The following is an 18,075-nucleotide window of genomic DNA, read 5'->3' on the forward strand; positions in this document are numbered from 1 at the left end:
TCCCTGAGGTGAAAAGAGGCCTTGCCCAAGGGATGCCAACTTTTACATAGACTTATATAGGAAAATAAAACATTGAAGATCTTTTTGTCATGAAGTTAAAGGCGTAGGCCTTTGATATTTGTTATGTAGCATTGTCTAGTTCTCTAACAAGAAGGTTCACATTTGCCCCTGGGGTGAAAAGAAAAGCCGCCCGAGGGTCACGTGTTATATGAGTTATATTCCTCCAGTGAATGTACACAAGTATTGAATTTTGCTCAAACAAATGTCGACAAATAAAAATTTGAATTAAATCAGAATAAAGTTAAGAAGATTGTGAAATCTTTAGTTTATAGATGAAAAGTTTAAAGATTTTGACATAAACCAGACAGAACTTGTAAACTGAAAACATGCTTTCTTTCAAGAAAGATGTACAATCTGAAATATTTTCCTACATTTGTTTGTTTTTTGTTTTTGTTTTGTTTTATTTTTTATTGTTTTTTTTTTTTGTAAATAGCACACATTTCTACATTTCTATTTTGACGAAACAGTTCCAAAAATAGATGTATCCTTTAGAATGATAAATACACGATATCACATGATAAAGAAAAGTTCACGTATTGATAAAGTAGCAGCTGTGTAGATGACTTACCTTCAAAAAATCAATTAAATCATTAGCCCCAAATGATGAGAATGTATGTCACCTGTTTCAAAATGCAAAGTTCAAACTTTTCAATTACCTCATCACATTCCAAAAATTTGATAAATTTCCTTCCACAATCAATACTTTATGACTTTGTTTATAGTAGGTACAACTACATGAACTATCCAGATGTGTTTTACACGATAATTACGTGTCCACGGTTTGTGGTAATGAAAGATATGCATGATGTATAATGTCTGCAAAAAACAGAGGTATAGTCTCTATAATGTAGAAGCAACATAATTAGTGGAGAATGAGATGATCTATAGACTAATGTCGTCTATGGTACGAAAACCAAATGGTGGCACAGACCATATTAAATGATAACAATCAATTAACACGTTTATTTGATTATGACAGTGGCGCTACAAAATGTGCATTTTTTATATTTGTATCTTTGAAATGTTGTTTCTTAATTTATAGATTTCAATTCAGTCAATATGCACTCTTGTTTTTTTATGTTTTCTTTTTGATTTTCCAAACGTTTGTTCTGAAGTATATGGTGGCTAATTAATGCCATTTCGTTCTTTCGTTCTGTTGTAGCGACAGATAAATAAACGTCATAATGGCGCCCCGCCGAACGCCGCCCCGTCGAATGTCGCCCCGCCGAACGTCACCCCGCCATATGCCGCCCCGCGGACGTCGTTACGTACGGGTCCTCTAAATCGTCGGGTTTTTCGATTGTCCATAATTACTATTTAATTCATTGAATCAGCGGGGTCGTCTAAATCAACATTTACCAATCGCAATTACTATACAACTATATTAAAAACGAGGGGGTATGTGCGGAGTTGCAGAAATGTGGGATTTCCCGGCTTTCAGCGTTTTCTGTATAATTCATATTGAATTGGTGAGGGTCCTCTACGGCTTTCGATAGAATGTTGACAACCCGAACGTAGCCCAAACAAATATCGCCTTCCCGAACATCGTCTGGCCGAATGACGCCCAGCAGAACGTCGCCCAACTGAACGTCGCTCCACCAAACGTCGCCCAACAATCGTCATGGTTTTCGCCTTACAAAATGACATTGATGTCTTAATTAAATTTAAGATAAGACAATAACTGTATTTTGTTTATATAATTGTACGGTACAGTAGGGGATGATTTCCCGACCTCTGTTTCACCTATTTATATGGAGAATAAATGGGCACCTTAAGGTGGCTAAAATATGGAGATAAGAGGTGTTAATAGTTTTGAATAGTTATGTTGTGTTTGTCAGTCACAACTTAATGTTTACTGGAGGAAATTGCGCTCTTACCCCCGCCCCGAACAACCTGACCCGCTTCCAATCCTAACCATAAATCCACCATTGAGTCCATCAGTGATACAATGTGTAAAGATTTGCAACTTTTAAATAACAAGCTTTTTATGCCATATAGATACAAGGCAATATGCGTGTGTGTGTCCGTCCGTCCGACCGACCGTACGTCCGTCCATTCGTCAGATTATAACTTTGTAGTACATTAGGGAAATACATTATGCTTGCCTCAGTTAGACTGATTATCGCGAACAAACATAAGATCTCCATTTGAAAGATAAATGTCATACTTGCCTGAGGGGTTTGGGCAAGGGTCATGCTCCAAGTGTCCATCTCACATAGGCAAGCATATAGTATCATTTTATTATATGTACGACAACAAAACTTAGACGGACGAACGGACGGACTATCTTTCTATGTCATAAAACATTTTAAAAAAATCCTGTAATTTTAAAGAATCACTTATAGACTCACTGGTGGATTTAACGTTGGGGTAGGTGTAAGGGCGTGAAGGTAAGAGTGAGCAATTTCTTCTGGTAACACTACATTAGGAACTAACATACAACAACTATTAAATCGTATTAACTTTTAACTCCAACATAATTCATACTATACTATTATTTCGGAAGACAAAAAATCGACGTTCGGCGGGGCGACATTCTGCGGAGGTCTTACGTGTATTTTGTGTTTGATATTTCTGATTTATAACAAATACAAAAAAGATACGTTTGACATTCCTAGACATTGTCATTCAGACGTAAGTTTTCTGTTGAGTTAAGTAGAAAGTCCTTGGCATAGATCCTTTAACTAGTATATTTAAAAAATGTGAAACCCGCCCGCTTAGCTCAGTAGGGAGAGCGTTTGTCTACGGATCGCTAGTTCGATCCTCGGGCGGGGAGTATGTTCTCCGTGACGAGTTGATAATGTTGATAAAGACATATTGTCATTCGTCCTCCATAAAGATAATTCATGTGAGGAAGTTGGCATTTACTTGCGGAGAACAGGTTTGTGCTGGTAAAGAATCCAGGAAAACTGGATAGGTGAATTGCCCGCCGTTACATGACTGAAATACTGTTAAAAACGGTGTTAAACAATGTGACACAAATTAATACGGTTATCATGATAATCATTGAAACATATTGTGCCAGTCGTACTTTTGGGTTCGATAATCAAGGAAATCGCAAAATATAAAACGAGTAATAAGTTATCTTTTGCAATAATCTTGTAACAATCCTACTATCTATTCTGGACATACATAAGTCACTGATAAGAATCTATATTGATTTAAAACTATTGTCATATGAGGCTCCGATAAAGTTTATGTTCAACAGTAAGTTTTCATAACTTCTGCAAGTACATTTGCATTTAACGCCGACTGAATAGTTGTAAATGTTGGCATTGATATCAGTGCGAAACCGATTCAGTATTATGTAAGTTGATAAAGAGTCTATTTACTAATGTTTATAAGAACATCCAGAACAAAATATTAACGTGTAATAGCTGTTTACTTTGCTTTTTCTTATGATGTTGAAATTAACAATCATCTAACTTTATGAGGTATTTTGTATGGTAAAATTGTAATTAGCAACTGCCTTTACCTCGTCAGACAAATGAGTTAGAAGCAATGCACTATGCCGCACTTCGTAGCGTGTTCTATATGTTCCATAGACATGTGTACCAATATCTTGGAGATGTACTTACCCGAACCTATTACTGTACTTAATTGGAAAGATTCTCAGTAAGGAATGTACTAGTAGAGATAAAACTGGTTATAACAAGTTAAACTTAATTTTACCTATAGTTAAATGGTTAAATCAAGACACCCGAGTGATTTTCTAATGTTCTGTTTTTTTCCCTCGCCTCGAGCGATGGGGGTTATAGATATGGTCTCCGTCCGTCCGTTCGTCCGTCTGTCCGTAACAATTCTGTCTACTCCGTATAACTTAAACCAATGAAAGGGTTCTTTTAGAAAGTTGGGTCAAATGATTGCCTTATCAAGACAATGTGCAGAAGTTATGAGTCAGCCATGTCGATTCAAGATCAATGCCATAACTTGGGTCAAAATATACCTCAAGAAGACAACGTGCAGAACTCATGAGTCAGCCATTTCGGCTCTAGGTCAAGGTCACAACTCAACGTCAAATGTTTGACCCTTTAATTTTGTTTTGTATACTTTGTATCCCCTGAATCCCTTGAAGGATTTTCATGAAACTTGGGCCAAATGATCATCTCATCAAAGTAATGTACAGAACTTATGAGTGCCGTGTCGGTTTAAGGTCAAGGCCGTAAGTCTTGGAAAAGTTTTGAGACTTCACTTCTATTTAGTGTCCACTCAGTATCTCCTAATCTCCCTGAAGGATATCCAAGAAACATTGGTCAAATGATCACCTAATCCAAACCATGTGCAGAACTCATGAGGCCGCCATGCACACGTCAAGGTCACAACGTCAGTGCTTCCACCGAATACCATCAACCCTTTCACTATCCATAACGGCGGCTGGGGATATAGCTATCTGTCAGTCTGATACTGCATTGCCTATAAAACACACTTACCAGCACTGACTAATATAGCAGTATCCAAACTGATCGGTTTACTTACATGTTCATGCAATATCACGGGAGCTCTTGACATAACTGGATGCTCTGTTACTAGTAGAGACTCGTTGACAACCTGTCAGAACTGTGGAGAAAATCAGGAAATATATAAATAAAGTATTTTATATACGACAAAGTTCGTATGTTGATGTCCGTAATTATGCCGGGTAGGTATTTACTTGAGTAGTAATACATGTCTGTTGACTGTCGACTATTCAAAGAATTGATAGAAGTATGGGGTCAAAATATTACAAGATTTTCTGACAAAAGATGAAAAATAAATAAAACAAACAACGTAACTGTATTTGCGGATTTAGATGAAACTTCCACTATATGGCAATTTGTGAACATGATGGTAAGCAAGTGTTCAACGTTTCAAAATCAAACATCAAACAGTTTAGACAAAATATTGTATGTCAATCTAATTTCTATGTCAAAAACTATAACTGAGCAAAAGACGTAGTCTTGCCTACTTATGTAGACTATGATCGACGGTAAGCAAGTGGTCAAAGTTTCAAAGCCATATATCAAACCGGTTAGACAAAATATGGACTGGTATGAAAAATTTGACCGATTTCCGAGTCAATAAAGGGCTATAATTTCGCCAAAATAGTTGACAGAGTTATGTACTCTTGTTTATAGATCGAGATCATAACAAGTGTTTAAAGTTTCAAAACACATGGCAAATAGTTATGAAAAACGCTGACTTGTACGAACACTGAGCAAATTTTCTAGTCCAAAAGGGACATAATTCAGCAAAACAGTTGACAGAGCTAGATTCTCTTGCCTACAGATGGATATCATGATGATAAGCTATTGCTAAAAGTTTTAAAGCCACATGTCAAATAGTTCTGACAAAACGTGGAATTGTACGAAAACTGAACACATTTCTAAGTCCATAAAGGACCATAATTCAGCAAAAATTGTTGACAGAGTTATGTACTCTTTCTTATTATATTAAACAAGTGATTAAAGTTTCAAAGCCATATGTCAAACAATTTGCCCAATTAAATGAACTGTTGAGAAATAACTTAAACAGGATGTGTAAGTTAAAAGAGGTCATAATTTAGATACAACCCATAATGGAGTTCTGTATTCTTGCCTAAAACTAGACAAGGTATTGGTACATTAGTGCTGAAAGTTTCAAAGCTTTATTTTAAAATATTTTGTCAAAGTGTGTACTGGATCGAAAAGCTTTACTAAGGTGTTACACCGACGCCGGCGCCGACGCCATGGTGAATAGGATAGCTCTTAAGACTGCTTAATATTCTTCAAATAGCCGAGCTAAAAATGGACCTTCTCTCAATGTGATAATACAGATATAAACACCATGTTTTGTACAGTGTATACCACATTGAATAAAGGTTACAAAATTTACGTAAATAAGAATTGTAAACTAAAAACAATCTAAAACATAATATAAACGCATGTCAAACAAGTTAAAGAAAAAGTTTAATCATTCCTGATATATGTCCATATTAAAGAATATTCTTTCATTTGTAAAACATGCATAGTTTATGTCGATAAAATTTCAACATCTAGATGTCCAATACTTACATCGAAAAATAGGCAGAGGTACCCTAACGTAAATGATACTGTTGATCCATATGGTCATCAAATGATCAGTTGATCAATCATGTTGAGTCTTACACACGTTAAGATAATCGTTTTGGGATAAGACAAGGTAAGTTTTGTTTCAAGTGATTAAGACAGATATAACTATACAAATTAAGCTCTTCATGAGCTTTTCAACGGCTGTAGATAGCAAGTACAAACAATTTAACAAAACATAGTGCATGCAAAATCAATATTTCAAAATTCTCATATAACTGGTATTTCCTTATCTTTATTTTGCGGTTGAACTTTACACTATATTTATCGTTATCATTTGTTTAATTGTTCAATCTTCCAAAGGCGTCTCGTTGAGAGGAAATGATGTCGTTTACAACATTACCGCTGTTCACCTTCTTTTCTATACTTCTTGTTTCGTGCACTGGCAAGAATTTGACTATAGAGGAATGTCTCACAAAAATCGAAAAACTGGATGAAAGACTACAGAATCTGGAGAGCGTTTCAAGCGGTAAGAATGCCTGATTAATATGTATAAGAAAAATAATAACACGGTCTAAATATAGATATGAACAATTTAGGGTATGCTATATTAGTTACACTGCTTGTTGGTGACAGGATAAGGGATATACGCTGTCGAGGAAATCCATATAACGATATCTATAGCTTGAGCTTATAATCTGACTTGATTCAATTACGCTAGCGATGCGGCAGCTATTTTGTTTTTAATCAAAATTCATATCTGAAATGTACTGGCAGGATATGAAATATATCCTGTCTCCACGTGACGTCTATTGACCTATAACAATGCAAGAATCTTGTAGGAGGCGAGATAAAATGAAATATCTCAATTTTGGACTGTAACGGTACGGTTTAGAAGTAAACAGTTTAAATCGGCCAAAAGTTCAGTTAGTATATTTACAAAATAAAGGGCGGACTATTCTATCTACTGAAAGCGGTACATTAGACAAAGTTAAAAATGTATTGTTGCAAGCGACCCTAGGTAAAATCACTAATCTGGAAGCTATGATTTTTTTTATCGATTCCGAGATAGATTAACACGGATAAATGTTTTCGAAGCTTCTCCTCATAAGAATTAAAAACTGCATTTTAAAGTAATGTTTCGACGAGAGTTGTTTTTGCATGCGATCTTGATTTATACACAAAATGGCGCAACTTAATATATTGTCCGTCTATTTAAACGTATTATGATGGTGTACATTTAAACAATTGAAATCTTTTGGACTGTATGTTGTATTTGGAATTTTAGGCATTACTTTTTAATATGATATTTTGCTTCATTTTATCTAATTGATAGGAGAAAAATGTCGTTGTATCTGTCATTTGTTACAAAACTACGGGAGTGATGTTCGCAAATTATTTCACTCATTTGACTTTTGATAGATTTAAATGCTGTCGAGTGTGGTAGGTGTATTTTAGTGTTATTTCTTAACTACGCTCGCTAATTTGCGATCACCCTGTGTTCCGTGCGTATTTTCAGGGGACCCTGGGTTTTTGACGTTTCATTCCTGGTGTTTATTTTATATATATAGGGGGTATTTTTTGTAAAGATAGACTTCTATGGCCTTATTGATAGAATTTCAGACTCCTGTGTTCTATCTGGTTTTTTGTGTGTTGAAGGTCAAATAGGAATTTCCGCCAGCATCATTTAAAATATCATCGGTAAACGATCAAATTTGTGTTTTTATGAACAATTTGCTTATCTAAACATAAAAAAATACGATTTATAGTGGGATTTATATCACCCCATTTTTGTGTTTTTTAAAACTATGGAACGCCGGAACCGTATTGAGTCAAAATGCCTCTGATGCATTTTTGAAACATTACAATAGTAAAATGCACTTAAAGTAACTTTTTATTGAAATAATAATTATTATTATTTGTTGTTTTTTTATTTCAGGGTTAGACTAAGGACCTTTCAGCTCATTCTGTTGTGTAATATACGCAGTTTTCAAAACTATGCAGGTAAGATGGCGGCATTTTGTGAAAATTATGCTTGCTGTTGTGACTGATTGTTTTTCGTATATGAGATATCACTGATGTTTATAACGTTAACAACAAACGATGTACTTCTAAATTTGTAAGGAAAACGTCTCAAATAAAAATAAAGAACTGTAAATCAGCGTCTTCACTTAGAAAAATAGATATCTATTTTCTTTGTTGACTGGCCGACTGTTAGCAAAATAGTTATGTATAGTAGCTGTATATTAAGTTTATTATATCCACAACAAAAATATAATCATCTTGACTTCCAGGCTTGAAGCACGAGTGCGTTGCCAATATATCAACTCCGCCACTCCTGATCTGGTTGAATCTTTAGAGAGTACTATTAGTTTCAGATATAAAGATATTTATGAGTTGAGATATATAAAACTGAGGACCTATAAGCAAAAAAATTTAGTTGAAAGTAATTTACTTTATTTAATGATTTCTTATCAAACTAAATAATAATGTTTACATTACTGCGGATGTGTTGCTTGTAAACATTATACCCCTGATGAAGGCATTGAAAGCCGAAACTAGGTGGAAATAAATTAAAAACCAGTTTGAAGTTGTTCTTCCATTTTCAATTGTATTATTACTTACATATATATTATTACTCACATACTCATCTGTCTAAACATTTTGATTTTTCTCTTTTCAGATACATGTTGTAAATAGAAGAGTAGAAAGCAAAATGGCGTGACTGATTATTCCCGATTTGAATGAAAGAAGGTAATGCTATACAAGACGTTCATATATTCTATACATAACTATGTATCATTGTGTATACATGTAATTATTTTGATCTAATTCCATACCTCATGTTTTTATTTCGATGTTAATGAGATGTGGAACCAAAATTTGTATTATAAATAAAAATAAATGATTATTAAATCGAACTTGATTACATTAATCCAACACTTTTGTTATTTTATTGTTAAAATACAATAATTTTTCACAATATTAAAATGGTGGGACTGTCCAAACATTAAGTTAAATGCATTATTTATTTCTAGATGGACTCCTGCAAGATTTGCCATCAACAGATCGAAGGCCAAGCAAAGGCGGTAAAGCTAAGTCAAAAGGGCTGTGATGGTATAAATGATGCTTGTGATAAACGAAATGACAGTTTACATGTTAAACCTGGTGACTATGTTCATGTTGAGTGCAGAAAACATTATTGTAATCCAAATTGTATAAAACGTGACACTAGGGAATGCAAAGTAATTAATGATTCACCATTGTCACATCTGAGATCGAAAAATATTAAATTTTCATACAAAGAACATTGTCTGTATTGTGGGCAACCTGTTGCTGAAGTTAAGGGAACAAAACGAAAGCGGGGTGATGTATGGCCAATAACGACATTAGAGCCAACAATTTTGAATGTATGTTTAAAAAGAAATGATAGTTGGTCAGACACGGTTAAGGCCAGGATAGAACAGGTCAGTGATTTGCCTGCAGCCGATGCAGTGTACCATCAAATATGTTCTTCTAATTTTAGAACTGGTAAAAATATACCAGAGGAATTTCAGATACAGCCACCAAGCTCGAATAGGCGTAAACCTGGTCGACCAGAAGATGAACAAGCGCACAACGCATTTTTGGAGGTCATGCAATACCTGAAAGAAAATGACGATGAACAAGTGACAATAAAACAATTACAAGATAAAATGGTGGAATTGTGTGGCGATAAAGCATATAGCATTACTTACCTCAAGCAAAAATTAATTCAACACTTTGGTGAAGCTGCTATAATCACTGAAATAAATGGAAAAGCAAATGTTGTAACTCTCAGACGAACTGCGTCATCAATTTTGCATGATTTCTACCGTCATGAAAAATCTGGAAATACAGAAAGTGAAAAACTGAAACTTATAAAAACTGCCGCAAAATTGATAAAGAGTGACATAAAATCAAAAGAAGTCGATAAAACTTTATATCCCGATTCACTTAGTATAGAAGCACGTGAAGCAAATAAAGAGTTTTTACCTGACAGCCTTTATCTACTGTTACGTGTGTTATTCAATGAAAAAGATGCAGATGAAAAAATAAGCGCTATAGGTCATGCAATAATGCAAGGAACGCGACCAAGAGCAATAATTGCCCCCTTACAATTTGGGCTCGCAGTGTCGGCACATCATCTTACAGGTTCAAAGTATATTGTAGAGCTCTTGAACAGTATTGGCTTTTGTATTTCATACACAGAAGTCGAACTGTTTGAGAAAAATGCTGCTATATCTGGCAATGGTGATATAGAACAGGATAGCGATTCAGATAGTCCGTTTATACAGTACGTTGCTGACAACGTGGATCATAATTTGTGTACCATAGACGGGCATGGAACATTTCACGGCATGGGGATGATTGCTTGCGTCACCCCAGGGAAGTTTGGTAATAAACCAGTAAAGCGCCAGGTTGTGTCCTCAGACGAACTTTTGGCAGCAGGAAAAGTAGAAATTTCCTACTACCGACCACCACCAGCAGACGAACGCACGCCGTTACAATTAGAAGAATTGGTTAAATGGACCCCATCAGACTGCACTGCCAGATTAACTCTGCTTGCGCAGATCACATGGCCCTTACGATGTCAAGGACCTGAATGGTCCGGATTTATGCAAATGGTGAGACAAGGTGAATATCCTGGGAAATCTTCGGTTGTATTTTTGCCAATGATAGATATGTCACCAGGGGATATGTCGTGTATTTACACAACGTTACAGTACATTGGGCATCATGCCAAGCGATACAATCAAACGGCCATTGTAACATTTGATCAGCCATTGTACTGGAAAGCTATGACTGTGGTAGCAAATGAAAACACTAATAGCCCTCTTAAAGCAATTTTGGTACGACTTGGTGGTTTTCATTGTATCATGAGCTTCTTAGGATGCATTGGTCAGTTGATGTCAGGCTCTGGTTTAAGTGAACTGTTGGAAACAATATATGCATCCAATACTATCCCACACATGATGAGCGGAAAAGCAGTTTCAAGAGCGGTGAGAGCTCACTTTCTAGCAAGCAATGCATTGAATGTTCTGCTAATGCGGCAATATTTTGGAACTCAGTATGACGCAGTGACAACACACGACGAGACAGAAAAGAACCATGAACAAATACTGACCCATGAAGACAGCAACATGCAACAGGAAGAAATGATGACCCATAAAGACCCAGAGATGACGTCTGAAGAAATTATGACACACGAAGACACGAAGAATTCTAAAGAAATGATGAAACAAGAAGTCACCGAAATGTCTGAAGAAATGATGATAATTGAAAGCACAGAAAGGTCTGAAGAAGTGATGACACATGAATACATGGAAAAATGTGAAGAAGTAATGACACATAAAGACACAAAGAAGTCTGAAGGAATGGTGACACACGAAGGAAGCTACATGCATCATGAAGAAATTATAACACATGAATACACTGATAGACAGTTTGATAGGATGGATGTCAGTTTGACAGATGCTTCTACAGTAGGAAACATAAACATGTCAAGTACACATTCAATACAGTCAGATTTGAACAACAATATGATGGAAAATAACGCGGCTCCAGTTCATCTTAATATGAAAAACCTAGTAAGATATTACGAGCAACTTGTATCTGGAAATACCAGTGTAGACACTGTCTATCAGAATGAGCTTCTGGATTACGTAGAAAGAGAGAACATGCAGATTAGACAAGACATTAAGAAATACCCAACCGCTGCTTTATGGATTCAATATTTAGAAATGACTGATATACTGCAAAAATTCATTGCGGCTGAAAGAACTGGATTCTGGGAACTTGGTTTGCAGGCTATGCAGGAAATGTTACCCTATTTTGCTGCGGCCGGACATAATCTGTACTTGAAGTCTGTCTATTTATTCCAACAGACAATGCAGAACCTTCATGAAAGTCATCCAGATGTACACAAGGCTTTCCTTCAAGGTTATCATGTTGTGAGACGCAGTGATAGGTATTGGGCAGGACTTTCTGCAGACTTAGTGATCGAGCAGGTCCTCATGAGGTCGGTAAAAAGTGCAGGAGGGATGACACGAGGTAAAGGCATGAGTGAGCAGCAACGCACCCAGTGGCTGCTCTCAAGGCCTGCCTGCATTGCTATAAACAACGCAATGCAGGCGTTTTGTGGGAAGGAATTCCATACAAGTGAGCAGCATAAAGATAGTGGAAAGTCGCGAATTATTAGAGATCGAAAAGATACGCAGACTTTAATGTCACACTTGGAGGAACGAAATCCTTTTAGAGAAGATACCCTTCTCTTCAATATTGAAACAGGTGTTACATCGCATTCCAGCGTGAATGCACACAAAGCAGTACAAATAGGTACAGAAGTTGTATCAGCAATGGTTGGACAAAACGTTTTCGACGTAAGCTTCAGAAGAAATCAAAAAGCAGTCACTCTAGATGCAGCACAACAAATCAAGATTAACGACGAGCCACTAAAGGTTGATCCACAACTGCTGTTCCAACGGTTGACGATAGCAGCACAGAGATTTAGTGATGATCTTCCAGATGTATTTACCTATGAATTATGTGGTTTGCCTTCCTCATTATTTGCTCCCGATGGACTTATAAGAGAGTCACAGAAATGGTTACTTGCTGAGGCAATATGGGAAGTTGGAGATTGCAGTCATAATGGAAACCTTAATGATGAAAGTGTCAGGTTCGTACTGGATGGAGGCTCCTTGTTACATCAAGTACCTTGGAAGGCTGGAATGTTGTTTTCCGAAATTTGTGAATCTTATATTCGATACATATCCAACCGATATCCAAATGCAGTTATTGTATTTGATGGATATACTTCCGGCCCATCTACGAAAGATACTGCACACTTGAGACGAACCCGCGGTGTCACAGGACCGAAGGTGTATATAACAAAATCAACACCATTAGCATCTAAGAAGGAAATATTCTTGTCAAATGTAGAAAACAAGCAAAATTTCATATTTTTGCTTGCCCAAGAACTTGAGGAGAATGGATATGATGTAGTTCATGCGAAAGGGGATGCTGATGTATTGATAGTGAAAACTGCTCTAGATTTAGCCGAAACAAATGTTGTTGTCATCATAGGCGAGGATACAGATATATTGGTGATTGTGGTGTACCACATACGTTCACGTCACAAATCGGTCGTTTTTAAGCCTGAAGCCAGACAAAACGCCTCAAAGGTAGTCCGGATATGGGACATCCAAAAGACCAAACAAATACTTGGCGAACAGATAAGTGGGACATTACCAGTTCTTCATGCACTATCGGGTTGTGATACGACATCTCATATGATCGGGATCAGCAAAGGGGCAACACTGAAGGCATTTCGCTCAAACGAAGAAATACGTATTCTGGCAGATGCTTTTCTCAAAGAAACAGACAAAGATGCAATTATCGACATTGGTGAGCGGATACTAGTGTCATTATATGGCGGGTTGTCCATTGAGAACCTGAATTTATTGCGCATCAGGAAATTTTCCCAAAAAGTAATGTCTAGCACAAGCTACGTTCAAGTTAGCACATTGCCACCAACAGCAGATGCCGCCAAGTATCACACTTTAAGAGCGTATTTCCAAGTCCAGGAATGGATATATGCAGACAGCGACTCAAATCTGTCGCCAGTGGAGTGGGGATTTGAACTGAAAGGAAACAAGATGATGCCAATTAAAACAGACCGATCCCCCGCACCGGAAAAGCTCTTGAAAATGGTTAAATGTAAATGTAAACAACAGTGCGACACAAAAAGATGTACATGTAGGAAAAATGGATTAGAATGTTCTTCCGGATGCTCCGAGTGTCGTGGCATTAGCTGCACCAATGTAGCCAAGTTCAACGACACAGACGCTGACCTGGAATAAAACCGTGACCATTATGAGTCAATTAAAATGTAACAAAACATATAAAATTTAGTTACTGATAGAAGGTGGTGTCTATAGTGTATTCATAAAAATATAAGTACGAGACAAGGGACTAGTAAAACATAAAATATGAACTGTTTAAATTTATCTATTATTTACTGATTTTCGTTCAGAAACTTTATGAATTATTTTGTTTGTGTCGAGTGTTTCACATACGTTTCCATTGGACCTTTAAAAGATCAACGTATATGGTTCAAGGTCATTGTGTAATGTTACCAAGGTATCAGTTTACATTTCAAAAAATATATCTATGTATTTTCTTGAAGCATTGTACAATTATTGTAAACTTTTGTTAAACATTGCAATTGTTACTTTAGAAAAATGTTCCTTATTATGCTATGAAATTACCCCACCTCATTTTGATTTAAATACAAACAGTCTCATATAATGATTACTTTATAGTAGGTTTTAAATAACAACTAGTAGGTAAATTGCACCAGTGTTTTGGACAGTATTATGTATTCCATCAAGTGTTATCAGTTAGTACAGTTACTTTTTCTACCAATTTGCCTTATGAAATTACCCCACCCACTCATATGTTTCAATTTGACCTTTAAAATGTGGACTTATATACATCAAGGTCATTGTGTAATCTAACATACTCATCAGTTAGTATTTTACAAACTCTTTTAATGTAGTTTCTTTAAGGATGTGTACACCCATTGTTAACTATTTCAAAACAGTTTTTGTTAAAAAGTGCATTTTTTTTCTTTAGAAAAAATCCTTATTATGTATGAAATTACCCCACCCACTTTTGATTCAAATGCAAGCACATGCATAGACTGAATACTTAATATTGAGATAGAAATAAAATTAGATTATTGCACGTGTTTTGGACATTATTAAGTATTCCATCGAGTGTTGTCAGTTAATTTTTGTGCTATTTTGCCATATAAAATCACTCCACCCATTCTTATATGTTTCTATTTGACCTTTAAAAGGTCAACTGGTATGTTAAAGGTCATTGTGTAATGTAACCTATGTATCAGTAAACAATTTACAAACGTTTCATGTATTTGTATTAAGGATGTGTACAAGTAATATTAACTTATGTACAACAATTGTAGAACAGTGTACAGTGATAGAAAGGTGTCCTTATCATGTATGAAATTACCCCACCCAAATTAATATTTAAATGCCGCCACGTACATAAAATGATTAATTTACATTTATTTAAGAATAAAATTATAAGATGTAGGTAAATTACACCATTTTATGTGTTTTGGACAGTATATTATGTATTTCGTCGAATGTTGTCAGTTACTTAATTTTCTTATGTCATGTTGCCATATGAAATTACCCCACCCACTTTTGATTTTATGTACAAAAGTTACATATAAAAATTTGTTTTCAAATTAAAATTGCTTTCCTATTAGTTCAAGCCATAAAAGTATAATATATAGATACATAATAAAGCATATTATCCGTACAATTGATTGTAAAATGAGATATATGTGTAATTTTGAGTTATCAAATTAGAAAAATAAAATCTTAAATAACCATCAATTTGACTTCGATTTTTAAACTCTTCCGCAATCTAGATTTTTCTAGACTTTTGATATGTTAAGCAGGATGGTTTCAGGATTTAAAATCGCTTAAAACATTTTCTGTTGCAATTTGTTTGAGGTCAAGGGTGTATTTGAGCCAGAATGACCGGACTAATTATTTTCATTCTAACATGCTCTTTGATATATTTTAATAGATATTATACTGGTCTTCGTTTACGCGAGGAGTAATGTATCGAACGCCATGCGGCAATATGACGTCATAATGCTCTCTTACCGGTGCGCGTCAACCGTTGTTAATCGCAGAATATATAGAGCTTGATTTTCTTCTTTGTTTAACTTGAAATCAAATCGAGCCATGTTAGAATGATGAATGAAATTAATACACTACACATTAATCTGATTTACACCCAGGAGCAGCAGTCCCGGGCGGGGACATGTATCAACATTTTAATTATTTTAAATTAACGATACGATGGTGTAAGCTGTACTTTTGATGCAGATATTTTTATATTCTACGCATTGCCTTGGGTACTGCGTGGTTGAATGAACTGGAAATTCGGGTATTTATTTAGTAATGCAGAAATGATTGAGGACATTCAAAGACCATTATATATTGATCTTAGCTCAGACAACAAAACACATAGAACAATGCGAAAAGTCTAACGTCGTTCTGTTTTTTTTTTCCTTATTTTTTATTCACGAAGTTTCATTTTTTATAATGGTTCGTAATGTTTTGTGATAAAATTTTTCTTGAGGTGTGTCTAGCCCTCCACTATCTTTGATAAAGCCCAGTTATATTACTATTTGAAATAATGTTATTGTCGATATGTTGTAGGTATAACCCTGTCGATGGAATATTTACTGCACCTGTCACAGGAACATATGTGTTTTTCTGGCTGAATACAAATAAGGATCGCAGTTTTATGAACACAGAGCTTGTGAAGAACGCTGTTGTTTTTGGTAAATCGATGTCAGATTCATATAACCACGATGACTATGCAGCGTCTTCCAATACAGCCGTTTTGCATGTTAAAGAAGGTATATATTACCCGGTTGATAGATAACGTATTTTTACTTTCATAGGTTTCTTAAGAGTGTCACATAAAGTTAATAGAGCAGCTCTAAACCTGTGAAAAAGGTCTTACATGCAGTCTATTTGTCATTCTATCTTTCCCAATTTTTCTTTCTTATTTAGACAGCAACTTATGCTGACTAAAAGTTGTATCTTCTTACTAGCATATTGTCTAGATATAGCAAATGTAAATGCAACATAACATCGCATAATCATACTTTTGACTAGATCATTTACTGTGTAGCACCATTTGCTTTTAACTAAACAATCTGTATGTACACATTAAATTGGCCATGGAATTTAACAACATACAAATATTTTATGTACGTTTGTTAATGATTATGTTCTGTTCAGTCAAACATTATCATTATTATCATAAGTATTTTAGTAATACGTGGAATGTGACAAAATCTTATTTCTGATCGATTATGTTGAATATGTGCGCTCAGGAGAAGAGGTCTGGGTTCGATGTGGGACTTGGCACAGCGCTGTGATAGCTGGAGACTTCTACTCTACGTTTTCTGGCTGGCTCCTGTACGAAGGTTAAAATAACAGGTTGCTTTACCTCGTCTGTTATGTTGCATATAAAATGAATGAAATAAAATGTTATTTTCATTTCTTGCAATTAAATGGACATGCCTTCCTTGTTTCATGTCGTTTTACATTTTCATTAGGTCTTTAGTACACCCCCTACCCCCACCGGAATAATACTATACATCATAGGAGCATATACAGATCTTTTGAATGAGCGGAAAACAATGGAATGAGTTAAAAAAATCATAGTTGGTTGTAATCATGTTTGTTGCAAAAGGCAGCTCTTACGACGTAATGCGCTAAACTCGAGAACGCAAACGTGTATCATCGACATTGTTTTAAAATACCGTGCAATTGATAGGTAATGATGTTGATAGGTAATGACGTTGATTGGTTATGTTATGACGTTGATCGGTTATGACATTGGCAGATATGTTATGACGTTGATATATTATGTTATTATACCTCTTTTTATCTACAATATTAAAATCTCATTACCCGAGAAAGAGATATTTTGACTATCAATCATTTTAAACCTTTTTGACGCGTGGCCAAGCGAGAGTGACTGTCAGGTCATGTGACCGCGCAGATATTTTGAACGTCATATAAGGGCAATTAACTGCTTCGATTTTTTAGCCAAATGATTGCCTCCCTTGTACACATATAGTAGTGACATCACTATTCAATGTGTACACAGGCGAGTACCGCGCTAAAGACGAAACTGTTAAATTGAATTAATTAAAAATATTTTTAAACATGTTTATATACTAAATTTTGTTCGGTATGATAAATAAAAATAATATGGCATCGTGTGTGACATTGATATTGTTAACCCTCGAAACAGAATGTCATCACTCGGCTTTTGCCTCAGGTGACATTCTGCCCTCGGGTTGATAACATCAATGTCACTCACGCTGCCATATGATATCATATGATAT

At 35.6% G+C, this 18,075-nt stretch overlaps 1 protein-coding gene across 1 annotated transcript; it reads left to right on the plus strand.

Annotated features, from left to right (window-relative positions):
- The first annotated feature begins 16,328 nt into the window (after positions 1 to 16,328).
- On the plus strand, positions 16,329 to 17,248 carry LOC123533933 (complement C1q-like protein 2). Its single transcript, XM_053532538.1, has 2 exons — positions 16,329 to 16,569; positions 17,053 to 17,248. The coding sequence occupies exons 1-2, from the start codon at positions 16,344 to 16,346 to the stop codon at positions 17,148 to 17,150; spliced, it is 324 nt and encodes a 107-aa protein (XP_053388513.1). The 5' UTR covers positions 16,329 to 16,343; the 3' UTR covers positions 17,151 to 17,248.
- Positions 17,249 to 18,075: the final 827 nt, after the last annotated feature.

This window comes from Mercenaria mercenaria, unplaced genomic scaffold (assembly GCF_021730395.1).
Source record: "Mercenaria mercenaria strain notata unplaced genomic scaffold, MADL_Memer_1 contig_1422, whole genome shotgun sequence".
NCBI lineage: Eukaryota > Metazoa > Mollusca > Bivalvia > Venerida > Veneridae > Mercenaria > Mercenaria mercenaria.

Bases quoted from the DNA above. Each gene is read 5' to 3' on its own strand.
- LOC123533933 (XM_053532538.1), top strand. From the start codon at position 16,344: ATGTTATTGTCGATATGTTGTAGGTATAACCCTGTCGATGGAATATTT. The intron at 16,570-17,052 runs GTATATATTACC...ATGTGCGCTCAG, and splicing joins CGTTTTGCATGTTAAAGAAG to GAGAAGAGGTCTGGGTTCGA.